A 22,353-nucleotide genomic window follows, 5' to 3' on the forward strand; every position below is an offset into this window, starting at 1 on the left:
GGGGAGGGAATTGTGTGCCCAGAATTGCAGAGTTTTGTCAGGAAGACGTCCAGGGGCTGGACCAGTCTGCACCTGGGAGACCTGGCTGCCCAAGGCTGCTGGGCTGAGTGCAGCGGTGCACACGGAGAGGGTGGTACGTGGTAGGTGGGCAGGCCTCCTCCCCAGCATTCGCCAAGGCGGGAAAGGGCACCTGGCAGTAGGCTGACTCCACCCGCCTCCTCACTTCCCACATCCAATCCATCACCAGGTATGAATCCCATCTCCTAGATGGCTGTCCCCATCCCCACTGCCCTAGGTGAGGTTGCGTCGTCTCTCCCTGCCTCCCTGCTGCTCCCCTTCCAAACGCCCTAAACCAGAGAGAGCTTCCTGCTTGATTTAATCATGTTGCTCTCGGTTCACAAATCCCTGAAGGCTCCCTGTTGCCAAGAGAAGAAAATCCACACTTTGCCAGGCATGGGAAGCTTTTCTTAATGTGCCCCAATCTCCTGTGTGGCACTGGAGCAACAGTGACAATAGTGATAGCAATAACAACAGCCCCGGAAACAACGGGAATAACAACATGTCATGCCACATCAATAACAGCTAACGCTCTTTGAAGACTTACCAGAGTCAAGCACCTTGCTAAACTTTGGCCATGAATTGCCTCCTTTTAATCCTCAAAACAAGCCTATTGAGAGTCCTATCATCCCCATTTTATAGATGGGGACACTGGCTCAAAGAGGCCCAGTTGCATAAGGTCACACATAGTTAAGGGGTGGATTAAAATCCAGATTAAAACCCATCTATAGACATGGATTAAAATCCAAGTAATCTGACTCCAAAGGCCCTTTCTCAGCTTTCCCAGTCTTATCTCCTGCCAGTCTCCGTGAGGTCCCCTGCACCCTAACTGTGCCACACCGAACCCTCTAGACCCCATACTTGAAATGTGGAGCCCCTTTATCATGGCTCTGTACATGCTGTTCCCTCTGCTTTGAATGTTCTTCCTTATGCTTTTCTATCTAGCAAGCTCCTACTCATCCTTCAAGACCCAGCTCAGATATCCCTTCCTCTTAGAAGGCTTTCTCAGTTCCCCTTTGAGTCAGGTCCTCAGCTCCCAGCTTTGAGCTACGACTGAGCCCTCTGCTAATCTCCGTGTGAGAGCTAACCACATCGCAGTCCTCTGTTATTTGTGTGCCTGTGGCTGCATCACACTCTGAAGTCTGAGAGCAGAGCCCCTGCCTAACGCATTTCTGGGGCCCTATCCTCAGCAGAGTACCTCGCCTGGAGTTTGTGCACAATAAGTATTTGCTGAACAAATGAATGGGAGCCCCCAAGCAAGTGGGGGTGGATGCCTCCCAGAGACCACCGAGAGGGCTCTCAAAGTGGGGCCCAAGGTGAGTGGGGTGGTGGAGTCTCAGGCAGCAAGTTCTCACCTCCCTGACCGTGCAGCCCCAGACCCAGGAACCCACAAGAGGAACTGGTCCTGAGGAAGCAATGTGACCCACAAGGAAGGAGTGGAAGAATGATATGGCAGGAACCCCAAGCAAAAGAGGGGGTACCACTAGAGAGTTTACCGCGGCAGGGACGGCACCTCGAGGACCTGGGGCTCAGAGCGTGAGCACTGCCAGCTGCGGTGTCCCCAGAGCAGTTTAGACCCCCTTGTTTCAAATCCGGGCTCCACCACGCGTTCACTGCTTGACCTTGGACAGACTTCACCTCCCTGAGCCGCGCTGTATAATAGAGCTGCCACTCTTTATTTAAATTCACTACAGTGAAATAAAATTCCAAATCCCCTTCCTCAGTCGCATTGGCCCCATTCCCAGTGCTCTACAGCTGCGTGTGCCTGGTGGCTCCTGCCCTGGAGAGTGCGGATGCACAGAACATTTCCATCATCATAGAAAACTCTGGAATAGGGCCGTTCTTGAGCTTCAGCTTCCTGAGTCACAAAATGGGGACAGTAATATTTCAGAGGGCTGCTGTGAGGATAAGAATGAAATATATAAGTGAAGTGCTTTACAGAGAAGTGGTCACTTGATGAATTTTAATAATAATAATAACTAATATTTATCCACTATCAAGAGTTGCTTGAAGGGTCTTTATGTGTGTTCATTTAATCCTCACAACAGCCCAGTGAGACGGGTACTTGTTATTCCTCTTTTAAAGATGAGGAAACTGCGGCACAGAGAGCTTCAGTAACTTGCCCAAGGTCACACAGCTAGCGAGTGGCAGCTCCAGGGCTCAAGTCTGACTCTCTACCCCGACTGGCTCACTTTTCCGTGCACAGCAGGAGGTAGCCCATCCATTTTATCCTCGTGCCCCGGGCTGCTGGGTGCTGCCAGGCTGGGGAGTGCCGTCTGGGTCTCCATTCCAGGGTAAGCTACAGCACCCAGCTGCTCTCCACCCTCTGGTGGAGTCTCAGGCACCTTGGAGTTAACAGAGCTGGGGTTTGGGGAGTTTCCATGGGCGGGATTCAGTGGGGGTACTGAGGCAGCTTGGAGTGGGTGCCCGAGGCCCCAGGGGACATTAGAAGCTGATAGGACACATGGAGCCAGTGGGCTGCCTGGCTGGGGCAGGGGCCTGCCCCGGGGGCTTATGGGAAGGGCATGGGCAGTTTCTATTCACCCCTCCCTGACCCCCCCGTATGGAGGGGGAGAGGACCTCCCCCAGCCCAGGGTTCCAGCTGTCTGGCCTCTCAGGCTACACTCAAGTCCATCTGCTCAGAAACTTGGACCAGGGCACAGGGAGGCTTCAGTGTGTTCATTCATTAATTCAGCATGCACTTACTGAGCACCTACTGCATGCCAGCATGGGGAAAGATGCTGGGACACACTAATGAGCAAGAGACATGGGCTGTGCCCTGGTGTAGCGCAGTCTGAGCAGGTGGAGAGGCCAACATCCAACGACCACGTTAATGGCTGAAATGACTAATTACAAGGAAGAGGGCATTCAGCAAACAAAGGATGTGTCTATCACGGACAGCTCTCGGGCTCCTGCTGTGGACTGGAGCTAACAGGTGAATGCACCGAGCCCCGTAGGGAGTGCGGTGGGGAGGACAAGGACCTGAAAAGCCGGGTGGCTGGAGCCTGGAGAGCCGGGAAGCACAGAGGACTGGCCAGGGGCCACACCCCATAGGGCCCTGTGCGGTGTGGCACAGTTTGTTCTCTGCCCACAGCATTATGGGAAGACACCCAGGAGCTGCACGTAACATGAGTAGATTTTTGGCTCCAGCATCCCTGTGGCTGCTGCGTGGAGGAGGAATGACAGCAGGGCCAGACTGAGTGCTGGGGACCAGTCAGGAGGCTGTGGCAGCATTCACGTGAGAGGTGACAGCCAGGCCAGCCTGTCCCAGGCAGGGAGGGCTGGACCCATCGCTCTGCCGTGGAGAGGATCTGTGCTGTGACAGCACATGGCTCACGGCCCTAGTTCAAGGCCATGTGACCTTACTTAGGCAGGTCACATAACCCCTGTCAATCGCCTTTGTCACCAGGGTGGATGAGATGTCCTAGTGGGTGTGAACGTGTTTCATAAACCATCAAGCTCCAGACAACCTTGCTTTGCTGGGCAGTAAGTGTGCAGTGAACAAAGGCGCCTTGTCCTCGGAGCCCACATGTGCACACGCATGTGTGTGTGCGCCAGGGCTCTGTGGGCATGTTTGTAACAGACACATGCGTCTCTGAAGTAGACAAAAGCCTTTCAGATGGGCCAGCTGGGGCTCCCTGCCCCCTTCCCTGAGGGTTCTGGGCCAGAAAGTGCGGGCAAATGGGGCACCTGTCCAGGTGAGGCGCAGGGAGCCCAGGAACCCCACAAACCCAGCCTTACCTGGTGCAGGGCTGTGAGTCCATCCTCGTTGCACAAATCGGGGCTGACCTTGTTCTTCAGGAAGTAGCGTACTGCAACAGGAGGGCACAGGAGTGAGCTTGCTGTCACACACGGGGTGTGCAGGCACGCGGGGGCCCAGGTAAGACCCACTGTCCCCCAGGTCCTGACACAAATGGTCTTGTTTACGCCTGACAGCAGGCCTGAGCGGCAAGTAGTAACACCTTTCCCATTTTACAGATGAGGAAACTGAGGCACACAACGTAGGTCTTTGGTCCAGGATTTCCAAGAGGAGGATGGCATTGCCTATCTTATTGTGGACAACAATAACAAGAGCTGACAAGTATTGAGCACTTCCTGTATGCCAGGTCCTGAGCTGAGCAATTGACATTTGTTTTGTCCAGAGGGAGCACATTCCAGTCCTTGAAAGCACATACTCTGGGGCCCGGTGGCCTAGCTTCAAATTTGGGCACCATTCTGACTGGCTGTGCAGCCTCAGTCAAGACACTTGCTTCTTTGTGCCTCAGTTTTTTCATCTGCAAAATGGGGATGATGTTAATCCAACCTTGCAGGGGTGTTACAGGAATCATCAAGGGGAGCCGTGTCAGCGGCTACTGTGTGGTTTGAAGGTGAACTTTTGCTCGGGCCGCTGTAATTATTTTATTAACACTGCAGATTCCTATGCCAGGTGATAGCTCACCCGTGAGTGTCAAATGCCCCTTCTTTGGCCTTACTGGGCCTCGGGGAGTGAGAGTAGCAGAGGCTTTTACTATCCATGATTCGTAGACTTTTGTCTAGTCATGTGTGTGCGTATACATGTGTGTATGGGTGTGTATAGGTATGCGTGGGTGTATATAGGTGTGCATGGGTGTGTGTGCACGTGTGTTCAGGGATGGTGGGTGGGCAGGGACAAGGGAGGCTGGAGTGAACTCCAGTGACAGCCTGGAATCCTTCTCACTGAGGACGACCCCCTCCCCTTACCATTGTGACCTTCCTTCCTTCTCTCCCCACCACCCCTCAGGTCCCAGTTCTCCCCTGAACCCAAGTTCACAGGGAGGAGCTGGGGAGCCAGCCTGCCAGCCCTGCAGGCCCTTTGGCAGCTGGGAGCTTGATCTCTGGCCAACTTCCAGCTATGCCTCCCCCTGGACTTAGGAGTTCATGGGGTCGATGGGGTGTGTCCACTGGAGCCCATGTTCCCCTTCTGGGCCACACCCTACCACCCCTGTCCACGTGGCTCTGAGACTGTCCACAGGGCCTAAACAGGCTGTCCCTGGATCCAGCTTTCTAAGGGTGGCCTGTGTGGTTAATGGGCAAGTGTCCCTCTGGGCCAGAGGGGTGAACAAGGGGTGGCTGTTTGTGGGGTGAGTGGACAGACTTGAATACACGAGCTGGCTTGTGTAGGGGCCCTTGTGTCATGGTACTGATGAGGACAGGGCTGGGGGGCACCTGGGCCCTGAAAAGGGGAGATGCAGGCTGGCCTTGGCCCCTCCGAGCCTCCTCCCGCCCCCTCCAAGTCTGGCTCCCTCTGAAACATGAGCCAAAGTCACATCCCCCATTGCCCACTGAGGATACTGTCTCCACACTATGGTTCATGCAGCCGGGCAGGGCTGAGGTGGTTTCCTTAACGATCTGCCTCTGCTGTAGAGGAGCAAACTTGGAGTAGCTGGGAAGGGTGGGGAGGTCATCCCTCTGCAGGACACAGTACCCGGTCTGCAAACCCAGGGGGTGGCAGGGGAGAAAATGCTGGTAGGCAAGAGGTGGGGGGCCCGTGAGGCCTCAGGAGCAGGGGCGGAGGCAGCTCCTCCCTCGTGAGGCCCAGCTCCTGGACCACAGCCCCACTGCACCCTGGGGCCCAGCGTAAACAGAGGCCCTGTGTGAAAGGGAGCTTGAGGCCTCCGCCCAGCAAGGTGTGACGTCTCCAGCACACCTGCCCAGATGCACTGCTGGCAGGGGAGAGGTGTGACAGGACTCTGTCCAGCAGGGGCCAGATCCTTTGCAGCCAGACTGTCCAACAGGGAGCCACTGGCTACATCTGGCTCTTGTGGTTATTTGAATTTAAATTAATAAACACTCAGAATTCAGTTTCTCAGTCACTCTCTGTTCAATTTCAAGTGCCCAGTAGCCACATGTGGAAAGGGGAGAAATTGAACCATATTGGAAAGGGCAGAAATAGAACACTTCTACCTTCACAGAAAGTTCTATTGGACAGTGCTGCTTTCCGGCATCATAAATGGAAGTAAGCTCCATCACAAATTGCTAAACCTTTCTGTGGTTCCCCATTGCTCGGGGAATATGGTCTACAAGGTCTTGCATGATGTGAGCCCTGCCTGCAGGCCACCATCTTGCACAATTCTAGGAGGCACCATTCACATCGTGGTTTATGAGCCTGGAAGCCTCTAGAGCTGTGTAGTGCACAACTTACTCAGCTGTACACAGTGATCCTCCCTGCCTACCTCTCTAGTCTCATTTCTTAAACCACAAACACTTTCTAAAATAGTCTTTTGTCAGCTACAGAGTCACCACACTTCCTCTGGCCAATGAGCTTCTGCATAGCCTATTCCCACTGCCTGGAAGACCTAGTCATCTATCCATCTATCCACATGCCACCACGCAGCCATCCATCCATGCATCCATTCATGCATGTGTGCATCCATCTACCATCATCCACCCATCCATCTTCCACCATGCACGCATGCATCCACCCATCCACCACCATCTACCATCCATGCATCCATCTCTAACAGATATGCACACACGCACACACACACACACACACACACACACAGAGCTGCCTCACTCTTCATCCTTTAGGTCTCAGCTCACACTCTCCAGACTCCCCGTTATGCATACGTATAGCTCCCATACATCTCACTTATAGCCTTATCACAACTACAATTACATAACAATTTGGGTAATTATGGGCTTTGGGTCTGTCTGCCCACTGGATGCTAAGTCCCAAGAGGGCAGGACCATGACCTGGTACTTAGGGTTCTATCCTTAAGGCTTGGCACAGAGTAAATCCTCAAGAACTTCTCCAGGACCTTGATCTAATTGTCAGTGCCCTGGTTCCGTCCAAGGACACAGCCTCTCCATCTCTGAGCAAAGGTCACCCTCCAGTGCTGACTCCGGAAGACCCATGTCTGTACTATGCAGCTCTGCTCACAGGTGTCTCCTACAGAGCTGTGGGGGACCTGGTGGCAGCCTCAGGGCCAAGTAAAGAGATTATGCAAAGCCACTGATCACCAAGGTCTAGCCTGACCAAGGGCCAGTGCCCTGAGCCTGACAGATGGCCTTGGGGAGAGTAGAAGTGGCCACTATGTCCAAGGTGGGTTTCCTGGAAGGTTCTGCTCACATGAGGCAAGGGTTCAAGTCCCATGGGGTGGGAGGTAGAACAAGCTTTCTGTCCAGGAGACACTCTATGAGGCAGAAAACAAGCATCAGCTGCCAAAAGCAGTGTTCGTGCTCAGTAATTATTGTGGTGCTCTCTAGGCTGTGCAGGAGTCCAAGACGTATAATTACCCTGGTGTTGGGCAGTTATTTTCAGCCCGAGAGGTGGGACAAATCATCCCCATCTTTAAGAAGCCCTTAATATTCATGAGCCAAGGCTGCCTCAGCAGAGCTACTTCCACTGTAGCTAGGAGTCCAGTGCCTGGCTCTGCACCTAGCTCACTGGAGCAAAGCCCCACTACCCAGTGCTCGACCAGGCTTCCCGCCTCTGAGGTTCAGCAAGAAACGTGATCCTTACATCAATATCTTCCTTCCGTGCCTTTCGTTTGCATCCAGGTCAATTCAGAACCACTTTCGTTCATAGGTTCACATCTGTAATTATTCTCCTTGTACAGAAGAGGAGACAGAGGGTCAGAAAGGTGTAGCTCACAGTCACACAGGGCCAAATGGAGGAGCAGGGATTTGGCACCAGACCTCTCTGATTTCAAAGCCCAGGCCGTTGGTCAGTGGGCTGTTCTATTCTGCCCTGTGGCCGGGAATGGGAAGCAGTGTTTCCGGAGCCCTGCTCCGTGTCCAGACCTGTGCTGAGAGCTGGGATGGGGAGGAGGAGGGTAACAGGGAAACGGACAGTGGTGACCTCTGCTTCCGAGACCATCTACGCATCAGAGGCCCTCGGGTCTTAGGCAGGTCCTTATGCAGACAGAAGGGCCCAAGGATCTGTGAGTAGGACAGAAGAAATATTGCGGCCCCAGTTAGATCTTTCAGGACAATTTCAAATGTAAAAGCCCCTCACTCTCTGCTTAAAGCCCTCTCATGGCTCCACACTGCTCTTAGAATGAAGTTCAAAAATCCTTCCATGACTTTCACTGGGATTGGCAAATATGGCCCGTGGGCCCAATCTGGCAGGCAGCCTGTTTCTGTAAATAAAGTTTTATTGGCAAACATCCACACTCATTCATTTACATATCGCCTATGACTGCTTTCACCCTGCAACAGCAGATTTGAGTAGTTACAACAGAGACTGCATGGCCCACACATCCTAAAATATTTACTATCTGGCCTTTTACAGACAAGGTTTACAGACCCCTGGTCTTCAAGGTCCTATGTGGTGTGGTCTTGTCTACAGAGCTACTGTCTTTCAGAATTCCAAAGCAAAATGCAAAGTGCTTGCATAACAGTTCCTTGCTCTGTTCTCATCATAGTCTATGAGAATGGGGTGCCCTGGAATTGTGCAGTGTTCAGCTTGCTCAGCTGTGCCCCGAGGTCCTGTCTCCCTATCTCTCCAGGCTCATCTCTTGCTCCCTAAGCACCTTGCACGATGGAGGAGGCTGGCTTGGGGGTCTAAGGTGTTGAGCAGAGCTCGGGGAGCACCAAGACAAGAAGGGCATGCTCTCCCTGCAGCCAGGAGTGTCCAGCACTTCTCCTGGTTGCCCACACTCAGGTCTGCTCCCTGCCCACCAAGCCCAGGTCCCAGGCTTGGCCACCAGTGTGTCAGAGTGACCCATTTGTTCTCTCGCCTATGTGTAGCTGTGGCTTTAGGCAACTTATTCCTGCTCTCTGTGCCTCTGTGTCCTCATCTGTAAAATGGGGATCACAGCAGTGCTCCCTCGTGGGGTCACTGTGAGGTTTAAAAGAGATTATGCCCTAGACCTACCGTGATCATTTATTTTAAAAATAAAAATAAAAACAAACCACTGAGATCCTGCCTGTGTCCCGCCCGGTGCCGGGTGCTGGGGATATAACCATCGACGTCTTGCATCCCTAAAGAGCTCTCGTAAAAGACAGAGGCCATCTCCCTCCAGGGAGCTCCCAGCATATGCTGGTCACGGACCACTGTGAGGCCATGGTCGGTGCCCCACCACCCCCTCCACAGGCAGGAGCCCCCTGAGATGGCAAAGAAGCAGCCCCGCCCTCCTCACTCGTGTACCCTGCTCCTGGCGCCAACCTGCCGCTCCGCCCACACCGCCCTGGCAATCTGGCTGGAATCTGGGCCAAGCAGGGCCATCTGCTCCCCTCCATCTCCAGCTGTAGCAAGTGAGGCTGAGCCGGCCCATCTCAGCAGGAAGCGGGTGGCGGCTGCCGTTGCAGGGAGAAATCACTGCTGACAAGCTTGTGTTTTCTTTGGCATCTGATCCACTCTGTCCCACAGAGCAGACTGCCTGACCTCAAGACAGTCGGTGACACGTGAGCACAGGTGTGGCTCCTGCTCCTGCCCTGGGGACACAGGGACAGCAAGACAGAGGTGTCTGCCCACTGGAGGTGGACCTTGGGCAATCGTCATCCCTTCCAGGGCTGAGCCACTGCCACCTGGTCCCATGACTTGCAGTCCTGTTCAGGGGGTACCCACCCACCAAGCCCTCGCTTCCCACCCCCTTCCTTTCCTGCCCAGCGCCCAGCCATGAGGCCTCCTCCTCCCACTGCCTCCACAGCCCTGCATGATCTAGTGCCTGCCCGCTCCCCACCCCCGCCCCACCCTGCAATCCCACCTCCCTCCCTGAACGGTTCAGGGATTCAGGCACACTGGCTTCTTTCATTTCCTAAAACAAATCGAAAACAAGCTCCCAGTCTCCAGGCCTTCACACACTCTGTTTCCTATGCCTAGAGCCCTCTTTCTTCCCATTCTTGGACCAGCAAACTCCTCTTGATCCGTCAGATTCCACACAAAATGTCACCTCCTCTGGGAGGCCTTCCCTGATCCCCACAATCTTAATCAAGTTTCCCAAGCTATTCTCTGCACAGTACTCTGCATTTCTACATTTGTACTTCGCAACAGCACCTACTTCACTGCCTGCAGAGCTACTTGCTCCTGAGGCCATGGGACTGTTTCTTGTTATAGTTCTGCAGACGCAGGGCACTGCAAGGAGTGTGACTCAACCGAAAAGCAATGATTATGGCTTTTGTACAGAAATGAATTAGAAGCCAGGTGCAGTGGTGGGAGCCTGTAGTCCCAGCATCTTGAGAGGCTGAGGCTGGAGGATCACTTGAGCCCAGGAGTTCAAGACCAGCCTGGGCAACATAGTGAGACCCTTCCTCACAAAACAGCAAAATCGAGTGAGCAAACACCTTTCCCTGAGCTTCCCGCATCAACACAGCCAGACTTAGAAGCTGACATGAGAGTCTCTCAGCTCCACCCCACACTGTCCCCTCCCCAGGCCACGCACAGGGCACCCATCATTTCTCTCCTGTTCAGGATCCCAGTCCTTATTCTCTCTGCCCTGTGTCCTGGGTTGTCCCTTCTACAACCCAGCACTAACTGTGTGCCAGGCATAGTGTTAAGCACTTTATATCCATCAAATCAATTAGTCCTCATCACCCAGTTATGAGCATTAATGAGCTGCTATGATTAATTAACTACTTTCTCTTATTGCCCCAATCTACAGATGGGAAAACTGAGGGAGGCTCAGGTTTGAACACGTGAAATGATTTGCCCAAGGGCACGTGGCTGGGTAGGGCAGAGCTGGGATTTTAACTCAGGCCGGGCCAGCTCCAAACACTGAACACTTAACCACTTTGCTAAAACGGTGCCAAACAAGGACCCAGGGGAGGAAACTTGGGCAGCAGAGAGGTGTGCAGGATGGACACAGGTGTTTGCATGAAGAGAGCCGCAGAGATGGCAAAAAACTAAAAGGAAGGTCAAGAACATTGCCAATAAGGTTTAGTGTTCCAGAACATCATGTGGCAAAGAAGACAACGATCGCCAACAGTCGCAGCCGTCTGGTTGTTCTCAGGTTTGCAAATGAGGTCACTGAGGCACCGAGGGTAACACTTAGCCCAAGGTCATGTGGCAGACAGGTGCCAGCTCTGGCCTTCCTGCTGCTCCTCTGTGGTAGGCAGCCCCCGCCCCACCCCTCATTCCAAGCACCCTGGTGGTCTGTGGCACCCCACCCACTGGGCCGGCACCTCTTCCCTGGAAATCCCTGCCCACACTGACCGAGTCCCGCACCCTCAAGGTGCTGTCAGGGTTGCAGCCGGCCCAGCCCTCTGCTCTGACCATGCCCAGCACACTCAGAAGCAGCCCCTTTACTCTCCTCCCCAGTCAAAGTTGTCCTGTGTCCTCAATGCACTGTGCTTCCAAAATCACCCCTGAGCAATTTCAACCTTTCCACCCACCACTGCTCCTCCCTGGAGCACAAATAGCCAGAAATAGCTGCTTCCAGGGAAGCCCGGCCGCCCGAGGGTGGGGGTGGAGACTCCGTCAAGTCTCCCGGTGGCTTCTGCAGTGCCTGGTGCAGCCTGCCCCTCTGCCAGGCAGTCACCCAGGATCCTGGGCAATGACTCAGCCATAGTGGAGGGTGGGCCCGGGGGACGTGGGCGTCCCTCAGAGTCACATCCCCAGGCCCAGGCCCCAGGAGCCAACCCTCACTCCTCCCCAGAGGGTCTCACTCTGGCCCATTCAAGAAGAGGAGGGGCTGGGCGATAACAAGTGTGGCTGAGGACACCCTGCAGGGTGGGGACGTAAAATGGTGCAGCGCTGCGGGAAACAGCTGGCAGTTCCTCAAAACGTTACACATGGGATTACCATATGACCCAGCGATTCCTCTCCTGGGTACATATCGGACAGGGATGAACACATGCGGCCACACAAAAATTTGCATATTCATATGTATAGCAGCATTATTCATAATAACTGCAAGGTAGAAACACCCCAAATGTCCATCAATGGATGAACGGATAAACAAAATTCCATACAATGGAATATTATTCTGCCATAAAAAGAAATGAAGTCCTGCTACATGCTGCAACAGGGACGGACTTTGAAAACATCATGGTAAGTAAAATAAGCCAGTCGCAAAAGGCCACATATTGTATCACTCCATTTATGGGAAACAGGGAAGTCCCTAGAAACAGAAAGCAGATTAGTGGTTGCCAGGGGCTGGGGGTAGGAGGGGAGTGGGGAGGGGCTGCTGGGTTTCCTTTGAGGACGAGGAAATGCTCTGGAATTAGACAGTGGTCGTGGTGGCACTAAAGACCACAGAGTCGCACACTTTAAAAGGAGTGAATTTATTGGTATGTCAATTACATCTCAGTTTAAAAAGCAGAGGGGGCTCCAAGCCAGGCCTTGACATCCTGCTGGGAGCTCACTCGCTGCCAGTCTGGGAGCCCTGTGAGGTCAAAACAGTGCCCGTGCCACTCATCTCTGTACCCCAGAGAGTGAGGATGGAGCCCGGCACACAGTAGGTGCTCAGGCATTACTTATGAAAAGCGGAAGGAAGGGGGAAAGCCAGTGGCCACTCGGCCCTTCTGGGCCCTGTATGACTTGGCCTCTGCCCACCCCTCCCAGCATCGTCCCTCCTAAACATAGGGACTCCCTTCAGGACCACCCACGTGCCACCCTCCCGTGCACCTGCAGGCCTTCTCGGGAGCTGTTCCTGTCTTTCTCTGTCTTCACTTCTGCTTAATTCTTACTTGGCCTCCAGGTCCCAGCTTAAATGTTACTTCCTCCATGAAGCCTCCCCACGCTGGGCCAGGTACTCTTCTCATGCACTTTCCATGCACCCCTCCACCCCCAAAACACTTAACACTATGAAGTAGTTGTATATGGATTTTTCTGTGTCTTTACTAAAATATAAGCTCTGAAGGGGTGGAGGGAGTAAGACCACTACCTTCTTGCTACTGTGATGCAGTTCAGGCCCCCAGTCGATATCTGATGACCACAGGAATGACTGGAGCCTACCTGGCCTCTACCTAAGCCTCAGAACTGGCCAGAGCATGTGTTCTTGGGCTACTCTATGTTTCTTCCTTTGGACAACACTCCCAGCTTGGGCCACAGGCTTTTCCATCCCAGAAAGAACGTTCATCCCTTGGCTTGTACAAAGAGACCAGTTTCTCTCTTAGCATCTCTGATACCCTCAGCATCACCAGGACAAGACAGCCAAGGGGAACCCAGGCAGGTAGCTATAATCTTCTCCTTCCCAGAACCTCTACGCCCAGAACATGCAGCTGTGCTGGACAGAAGGGGTTGACAGAGATTCGCATCAGCTACCCAGATGCCTCTGCATGTGTGTAACTCACATCTAGTGTTGGGTGTGTGCAGGAAAAGTGACTGCAGACCCTTTAGGATGCAAGCTCTATGCAGGCAAATCTTGTTTGTCTTCTTATCTGGAGCGTGCACCTAGAGGAAGCACTCAATAAATATTTGTTTACTAAATAAACAGATTAAAAAATTTTTTTCTTCTACAAAAAAAAAAACAAAAAACAAAGATACCAGGGAATCAGATGTGCAAAGTAAGCTCGCAGTTAATCCTCTAGAAAAAGGCATTGTCTACCTGAGACATGGGGGCAGGGGCTGGGGTGGGCAGTCACTTCCTAATGCGTGAGTGGACATTTATGTACTGGATTTCCTCAAAGGGAGGGTGAACTGCATTTATCTCAATCAATGTGGAGAAGATGTGGGTCTGTAAGGTTTCTCCAACAAAGCTGCAAAGACTGTACCTGTGCACACTTCCCTGTGTCCTTTTGTCCTCTTCTATTATCCACCCCCTGCCTCCCCAATAGGTACCTTGCCCCCTACAGTGCTTAATAATCCCAGGCAGTCAAGGCAAACGTACTGCTTGTCCAGAAACATGATCCTGGAACTTTCCTGTTCCACTCATGAACACATCAGACCCCAGCTGCGCTAGGTCTTCACTGATTCCACGTCCAGAATTCTCCCAGCGTCACCCCCAGCAGCTGCACTGCAGACCCAGGGACCTGGTCCCTCTTCTGCCTGGAAGAGCCTGGCCTGCTTACACAAGCCGGCTGCCCGGGAACTCTCCAAGGTATCTCCAAGAGCAGCCTTATCTCATTTCCCCTTTCTCCCCAAATGCCCCTCACTCCTCTCTCTGACTTCCTCTTGCTCTCTGACCCTCATCTCTCTCATCCACTTCTCTTTCTACCTATCTCTCCTGAATTTTTTTTGAAAAGCACTATTATTTTATATCTCTAGGCAAGTAGCAGATAAAAACATTCCCAGCCCTCCAGGTAGGACATGCACACATATAAACACTGAAATGGCTTCACAGCCATCTTAACAGTACCCAACATTCATTGAATATCTTCCAAGTGCGAGGCACGGTGCTGGGATTATTATCCCAGATCTCTGGGATCCCTTAATCCCCACAACAACCCTAGGACTTAGGTGCTATTCTCAGCCCGTTCAGCAGAGAACTGCCATGATTTGGCCAGGCTTATTTAGCTAATAAGTGTTGAGACTCAATTCTAGTCTGGTTGATTTCATGCGTAACTGGTATTTTAAGCATAACTAGTGCCAAGAGACCCTCACCCAAATATAGCCAAGAATAAAATCCATTCCTATCAATATTTAGGAAGAGGAAACGCATTGCCTAGAAAGGAAGAAGTTTCTTCAGCCCCTACCTGTCCACTTTGAATCTTCCCTCTGGTTCCCCTGGCCCTGCCCTGCTGTCCTGTAACCATCTGCCCCCTCTCTGCCTGTCCACTTGGCTCTCATTTTGGTCTCTCCTAAAGATGCTCCGTTTTGCTTCTTTGCCTCAGTAGTGGATTACACAGGACATGAGCAAATCCCACTCTGGGCTTCTACCTGTCTGGCTGGGGAAATTAAACAAGATTTCCTAACATCTCAAAGGTAACCACATGAGAAACTGAAATCAGTATTTGTATCTTCCATATTATCAGTGGAAAAGATAAAAGCAAATACACATAGTATTCACCAAAGTCACAAAATGAAGAGAATAACAAAGAAACATAAATGCCGCAAATCATGAAACAAGATGACCCAAACCCAAACATGTAGCATAAGAATAAATTCAATCATTCATCCTCCCCATAAGGCAATAAAGATTCAGTTGCCAAAAAAAAAAAAAAATCAACTGTGTACTGCTTACAAGAGATACGTCCCAAACAAAATAACAGAGAGACTAAAAATAAAGGAACGTTCAAATATAAAACAGGCAACTGCAAACACAAAGAAAGTGGGGGTGGCAATACTACTACGATGCGGAGTGGAATTCTGGGCAAATAAGGAGGTAATCAACTTTAGGTTGATCAAGGAAGATACTTCAGAATGAAATCAGAACCAGAGAGATGATCAGTGGTTGCCTGGGGCGAGTGGTGCAGGTGGGGAGAAGGGAGGTGCATCAGTGGGAAACCTTATGAATTGCATAACCAGCGAAGCAAAATTCAGTAAAGCAAAAACTGTTAGTATACGAGTCAGAAGCACAATTTTCCTAGGAATCTTCAGCACGCATACACCCTAAAGAAAAGATCAGAGTGTGGACAAAGATTTATGGACAAGGATGCTCACAGCAACATTGTTTATATATGTACGTGGTTTATAGATGAGAAATCCTAGAAGAAACTGGAATGTCTAAACAACTGGAGATTGATGGGGTAAATTATGGAACATCCATACAATGGGATATTCTGCAGCTGGTGTCTCTGAGGAATTTGTAATGACATGGGAAAATGCTTCATATATAATGTAGAATGGAAAAACAAGGAATCAAAACTATACATGCAATGCAATCTCAACTGGAAAGGAAAAATGCATGCCATGCATCCATGCGCTTTTCATTGGGAAAAAAAGTTAAGTTATTAACTGTGGTTATCAGTGATCTTTATTTTCTGTTTCCCAGTATTTTCCAAGCATTTAAAAATCTGTAGGTACTACCTTCTTCACTAGAATTTCTCAAATTCACTAAAAAACAAAAACCCTCCCCAGAAGGATAGCCAATGGTAAGAACTATATTTCTGCTAAAAGTTGCTGGTGTAGTGATGAGGTATCAGGCTGGCTGACCGCATGAAGGAGGTGCTAAAGCCGAGATTCCTGCGCTGAGTAGGAAGTTAAATAGCAATGATAACAAAAACCATTTTGTTTGGAGAGTGCAAGGGTTGGCAAACTATGATCCATGGGCCAAATCTGGCCCACCACTTAATTTTGTACTGCTTGCAAGTTAAGAATGGTTTCTTTTTTTTTTTTAATAGTTGGAAAAAAATCCAAGAATAATAATATTTTATGATACATGAACATTATATGAAAATCAAGCATCAGTGTCCAAAAATTAATTGGAACACATGCTCCTTTGTTATGCATTGCCTATGGCTGCTTTTTGGCTCCAACAGCACAGCTGAGTAGTTAGACAGAGACCATATGGTCCACACAGCCTAAAATATTTCTTCTCTGGCCCTTAACAGAGAAACTTTGCTGATCCTTGGGGTAGTGCTTTTCAGCTAACAAAATATGTTCAAAACCACAGTCTCATTTCACCATAAAAGTCTCACGGTCCCAGGTGGGAGAGGAAGAAACAAATGAGAAGTCCAAGGTGAGTCCTGGGATCGTGGCCAGGTCAGGCACGGACATATCAGGCCCAAGGTCTTCCTTCCCCTGGCCTGGAGTGAAGGGTACACACACCTCCTCCGACAGTCTGCTGCAGCTTGCCTTTGTCACCACTGTCCCTACCCCCAGCCCAACTCTGAGAGCAGCCACATTTCCTGTCAAGAGCGTGACCTGCTGAAACCTGCACGGAGGAGGCTGCAGCTGCAAAGGGGGTGGTATTTTTATCCAGACCCCGCTTCCTGTTTGCTGGCTGGGGGATTTTGTTTGCTGGGGTTGGTTTTGTCATTTCGTATACAGACTCGGCTCCCTTGTCACACCAGAACAGAGAAGTTTGTCCCCTAATCGGGTATGCTGCCTGCCTCCCCCTGCCCCGGGCCCACCTGCCCCGGCACCCTGTCCTGCGTACTCTCCCCACATGCCACACAATCCCCTGGGATGCTGAGATACCCATCTTCTGCCAGCTCAGGAGCAGAAACCAGGCCAGCTGGGTGGGCAGAGGGTAAACAGAAGCATTTCTGTCGCAGGAAACGGAAAAATCCACTCTCTTATCAGAGAAGAACAGCTAGAGCGGAGCTGGCTGGGCCTGGAGGGGACAAGCTGCAGGTTTTCCAGAGCTCCTGGAACCCGCTGTCCTCAGCCGGCCCTGGCTCAGACAGGACCAGGACAGGATGGAGGGAGAGTTAGGAATGGGGCTTGGGAGTCATGGGCTGAGAATGTTCTGAGCTCTGGGACCTTGATGCTCCCAGCAACAGACAAAAATGCCACTGTCCTCAACCCTCACGTCCTCACGGCTCAGCCAGATGAGGGGACAGAGAGCAGATACCCACCAGTGTCTAACAACCCAGTGATACTAAGAGCTTGCATTTATTGAGCACTTGCTGCATGCCCCGTCCCATGTCTAGCACGTATAGGAGTGCAGAAGTGAGGCCGGCTCTATCATGAGCTCCTATTTTGCAAACAGGGATACTGAGGCACAGTGAGTTCAATTAACTTGCCCCATTCTACTCGGCTGGTAAGAGGCCCCAGCACCCCACACTTGATCCACGCTTGCTTCCCCATGAGAATTTCAACACATGTCTTAGAGCCAAACCTGACCCAGGTTTCAAGAGCTGGGGATCTGCAGCCCAAGGCCTCCCTGTTTCCCGTTCTGCCAGCATGCCAAGCACCCAAGGGACGAAAGGGTTAGTCTGACCTTTGCAACAATCACTTCCACCCTGGAGAGAGGCCACCAAAGCGTACTATGGGGACATGCAGCCTACCTAAGCACTGCAACTGGCATGGAAACACAGGTGTAGTGGCTCAGAATTCAGACCCCACAATTTCCCAGTGATTTGATCTCAGGCACATTATCTCCTCTATCTGAGCCTCAGTTTCTTTCATCTATAAAATGGGGGCTCTGACCTCATAAGGCTATCTGAGAATTCGGTTATACAGTGCTGACCACGGTGCCTGGAATGAAGCAAGCTGTTGAACTATTGCAGCCTCAGCAGGCCCACCTTAGCAACATGGGGCCCAGGCTTTCAGCTCCACACAGCAAGCATCTTGGGAGGTCTGTGGCCAGGCTACAAGACGGGGCCAAAGGACAGCCTGGGAGAGGTGGTCAGTCTCCAAGATGCCAGCCAAGCATCCCAGCCTCCTGGGATTCACACTCCTGTGCAGTTCCCTCCCCGACTGAACAGGGCTAATGTGTGTCACCAACAGGCTGGCATGTGCCTTGTGAGGCCAGGTCATCAAAGATGTTTCAGCTTCCATCTTTGCCCTTGGATGGCCCATTCTCGGGGAAGCCAGCTGCCATGCTGTGAAGACTCAGCTGGCCCATGGAGAGACCACACAGTGAGGAACTGAGGCCTCCTGCCAACAGCCATGTGAGTGCACCATCTTAGAACCAGCTCCCCTAGCCCCAGACGAGCCGTCAGCTGATGGGAGTCCCGGCAGACCTCTTGCCTACTGCCTTGTGAGAGACCCTGAGCCCAGACCACGCAGCCACCCAGGGACTCCTAACTCACCCGAATCACAGAAACTGTAAGGCAACAAACGTTTGTTATTGTTTTAAGTTGCTACATTTTGGGGTGATTTGTTATGCAGCATATATAACCAACGCACTAGAGAAGAGGTTCAACCAGAGGTGGAGGGTCGAGTCTGCAGACATTATGCTGAGTTGAGCACCATGAGAACCAAAGAGCCCAGGCCTCCTAGATGCCCCCAGAACCCAAGTCCCTACCCAACTCCACGCCCGCCCACAGTCAGTCAAGTTTCCGTTAACCAGGGAAATTGTTCTCTGAAGGCTACAGCTGACTAAGGGTTTCTATTTCTGCCCACAGTGCTGGGAACTGTGCGTACGCGTCACGCATCACCTGGGGCTCTCTCTTGTCCTAGGAGCCCAGCCCAGGCTTTCCGACTGTTTGCAGATGGGTTTTGAGGCACCCTCCTGAGCTGTACCATGACCTGGCAGGAGAGGTGGGGAATAAGGTGGCAATCCCCGCCCTCAGCAGCCACCCACAGTTTTCTAAATCATGAACCTGAACACGCCTCTCTCTAGCTCAGAAATCTCTCATGGCTCCCCACTGCCTTCCCACTGTTCATGAGCTAACCCAGTGGATCTCAAAGGGTGGTCCCCGGACCACCAGCAGCCGCATCACTTGGGAATTTGTTAGAAATGCAAATCATGTGTCCCTGCCCCAAACCAACTGAATCAGGAACTCTGGGGGTGGGTCCAACAAGCTATGGTTTATCAAGCCCTCCCCGTGATTCTGACGCACCATCAAGTGTGAGAACCGTGGCTCCAGCCTCCTCTCTGACCGGTCCTCTCTGGGCTCCTGGACTCTAGAAACACCCATCTCCTCTCCTCACCTCCCCCCTCCACAAATATTCACCAGGCACCAACTCTGCACCAGGTTCAGGGCCACAGCAGTGAACGAAACAGACACTGATCTGCCCTTTCCGAGCCTGCAGTGTGTCCCCCCAAAGTCTGGAATGCCCCTCCTTCCCGCCAGCACAGCCCCTGCCCGCCCTCACACCCAGTGCAGGAGGCATTCAATAGACATTAGCTGCACAGTAAATGAGTGATGACGAAATGACTGGATGCACCATTGGAGCTAAGTCCTCCTCGACCCTGAGTTCAGTGTCCTAGCAGGCCCTGCGCACCCCAATCAGAGCGGCCCGCCAGCCTCCACAGTGTCCTGTAAGGCACCACCAGCAGTGGGCACTTGAAATGTACGTAATCCACATTGAGATGTGTTGAAGGTATAAAACACGCATTGGCCTTCGAAGACTCAGTACAGAAAAAAGGGATGTAAAATATCTCAATAATTTGTATACTGACTACAGGTTAAAATGATATGTTGAGTTAAACAATTATTCAAATTAATTTCATCTGTTTCTTTTCACTTTCATGCAACTACTAGAAAATTTAAAATTACATATGTGGCTCACATTGTTTTTCCATTGACCAGAGCTGAGCTAGATTGTAAATATTTAGTCACATGACTATAGGCAGAGCTATCAGCTCCATGGAGACATTTCTGACAACCTTTCCTTCCTTTTCTCCTTCCCTCCCGGTCTTCTCCTCTCCTCTCTTCTTCTTCCCATAAACATTTATTAAACAACTGTTCTTGTACCCCACCATGAGGCTTGGCACAAAGTAGGTGCCAACAATGTTTGCTGAATGAATAAACCCAATGCCCAGAATGCAGACTGGCCCACACAGGTGACCCTGAGGCTATATCCCTCCTATTTCATTCCCCGTACCTGCTTGTGTGACTGTAGTTATCCCATTTCATTTCAAAAGGAGTCAAATTCCAAAGATGTCCTTATGTAACTCGGGGCTGGGGTCAGTTTCCTTCTTGCAAACAGGGAGCTCGGGTCCCGGGGCCAGGACTCTGTGTACAGAACACCTCATTCTCAGAGCTCCAGGAGGTTGCCCAGGGCATGGACCTGGGCTTGGGGCTTTAGGGGCAAGCTCTCCAGTGAGGGGAGGGTCCCAGGCTGAGCCATGCATTTCCCCCACCTATGTCCCCAAGGGCCTGGGAGGGTGATGGTGCACAGGGGTCCAGGAGACACAAGCATCCAAGCCTGTATCAGCATGTAGCCGAGGTGAACTGGGGCCTGGGTGTAAGTCACTACAGGAATTACACGCCTGTTTCCCGAGGGTCTCTGATGCAGCTGCCCCTAACCACTCCCCAACTCTCCAGCCCTCCAGTCTAAGAGGCTGCAAGACACTGGGATGAGCCACAACATCCTGGCCGAGCTGCCCCTTGGAGCTGAGGAGGCAGCAAGGAAATTGTTCTGGTGCCTGGACTCTTATGTCCCAGGTCCTGATCACAGCTAACATGACGTGTGGTCCCTACAGCACGGGCCATCAGCCAGCGGTAGCACCTCTTCCTTTCCCACTGGTTTTACACCTTCCCAACTCAGCTCTGAAACACCAGCGGCTTTCCTGCCCCAGGGCCCTTGCTCATGCTATTTTCTCTTCCTAGAACGCCCTCCGCTGGCCCAGCCTCTTCTCTCCTTCTGCACCACTTGCTCATTATCCTTCAGGTCTCCTAAATGTCACCTTTTCTGAGACCTACCCCAACTGGACTGCCTATACACATCACTGTCCCTTTGTCCTCTATCAAAGCACCCTGCCTGTTCCTTCACAGCATTTAGACATATTTTTTAATTATAGGTTATGTACTTGTTGGCTGTTGTCAGTTTCCCCCTATAGATTATAAACTCCACAAGGGCAGGAACCTTGTCTGTTTATTCATAAATGAATCTCTGGCATCTGACACAGGGCCTGCCACACCATAGGTGCTCAATCATTCTGCTCTGTAATGAAGGAAGGCAGTCAGGTGCATCTATATGTAGCGGGGCAGGGATCTGCAGGGGAGGGGGTTACTGAGCTGCCACCTTCGCCTTAAAGAATCTTATCTTCCCTTCCCTTTAATGTATTCCATGGGCCATGATGTGATTTTTCAGGCTCTCAAACCACACATCTCAAAAATCTTCACATATAGGTTGAGTAAAAGAAGGCTCACACAGAGTCCATACTGTGTGATTCCACTTGCATGAACTCCTAGAACAAGCAAAACTAAAAGTATACTTCACACCCACTAAGATGGTTTAATTAAAAAAAAAAAAGACAATAACAAGTGTTGGAAAGGAGGTGGAGACATTGGAACCCTTGTACCTTGCTGGTGGGAGTGAAAAATGGTGCAGCTGCTATGGTAAACAGTCTGGCAGACTCCTAAAAAGCTAAAACATAAAGTTACTAGATGGCCCAGAGATTCCACTCCTAGGTATTTATCAAAATACAGTCGTCCCTTGGTATTTGCAGGGGACTGGTTCCAGGACGCCCCCCCCTCCCCGGACACCAAACTCCACAGATGCTCAAGTCCCTGGTATAAAATGGCATAACAGTTGTATATAACCTATGCACATGCTGTCATATACTCTAAATCATCTCCAGATTATGATACCTAATACAATGTAAATCGTTGTTATCCTATATTGTTTTTTATATGTATTGTTCATTATTATTGTATTGTTATTTTATTTTATTTTTCAAATAATTTCGATCTGTGGTTGGTTGAATCCACGGATGTGGAACTCATAGTTATGGAGGGCTGACCATTGTTGGAAACAGGTGCTCAAACAAATGCATGTAGACTCATATTCATAGCAGCACTAGTCACAATAACCAAAAGATGGAAATGACCCAAGTGTCTATCAGTGGAGGAATGCATTAAAAAATGTGAGATATATAGAGATATACACAAGGGCTGCCCGGAAAGTATCCAGCCATTGTTAGTACATTTTCCTTATTACATGGCTGGATA

General features: G+C 51.1%; 1 protein-coding gene across 1 annotated transcript in view; it reads right to left on the minus strand.

Moving 5' to 3' along the window:
• The window catches only part of PPP1R16B (protein phosphatase 1 regulatory subunit 16B), a 72,053-nt gene that overhangs the window by 20,672 nt on the left and 29,028 nt on the right, over nucleotides 1-22,353 (minus strand). Inside the window, exon 2 of the mRNA XM_069496099.1 lies at nucleotides 3,799-3,869. Within this exon, the coding sequence (XP_069352200.1) occupies nucleotides 3,799-3,869 (71 nt within the window). The remainder of the gene's footprint in view (nucleotides 1-3,798; nucleotides 3,870-22,353) is intronic.

This window comes from Eulemur rufifrons, chromosome 20, assembly GCF_041146395.1.
Source record: "Eulemur rufifrons isolate Redbay chromosome 20, OSU_ERuf_1, whole genome shotgun sequence".
Classification (NCBI taxonomy): domain Eukaryota; kingdom Metazoa; phylum Chordata; class Mammalia; order Primates; family Lemuridae; genus Eulemur; species Eulemur rufifrons.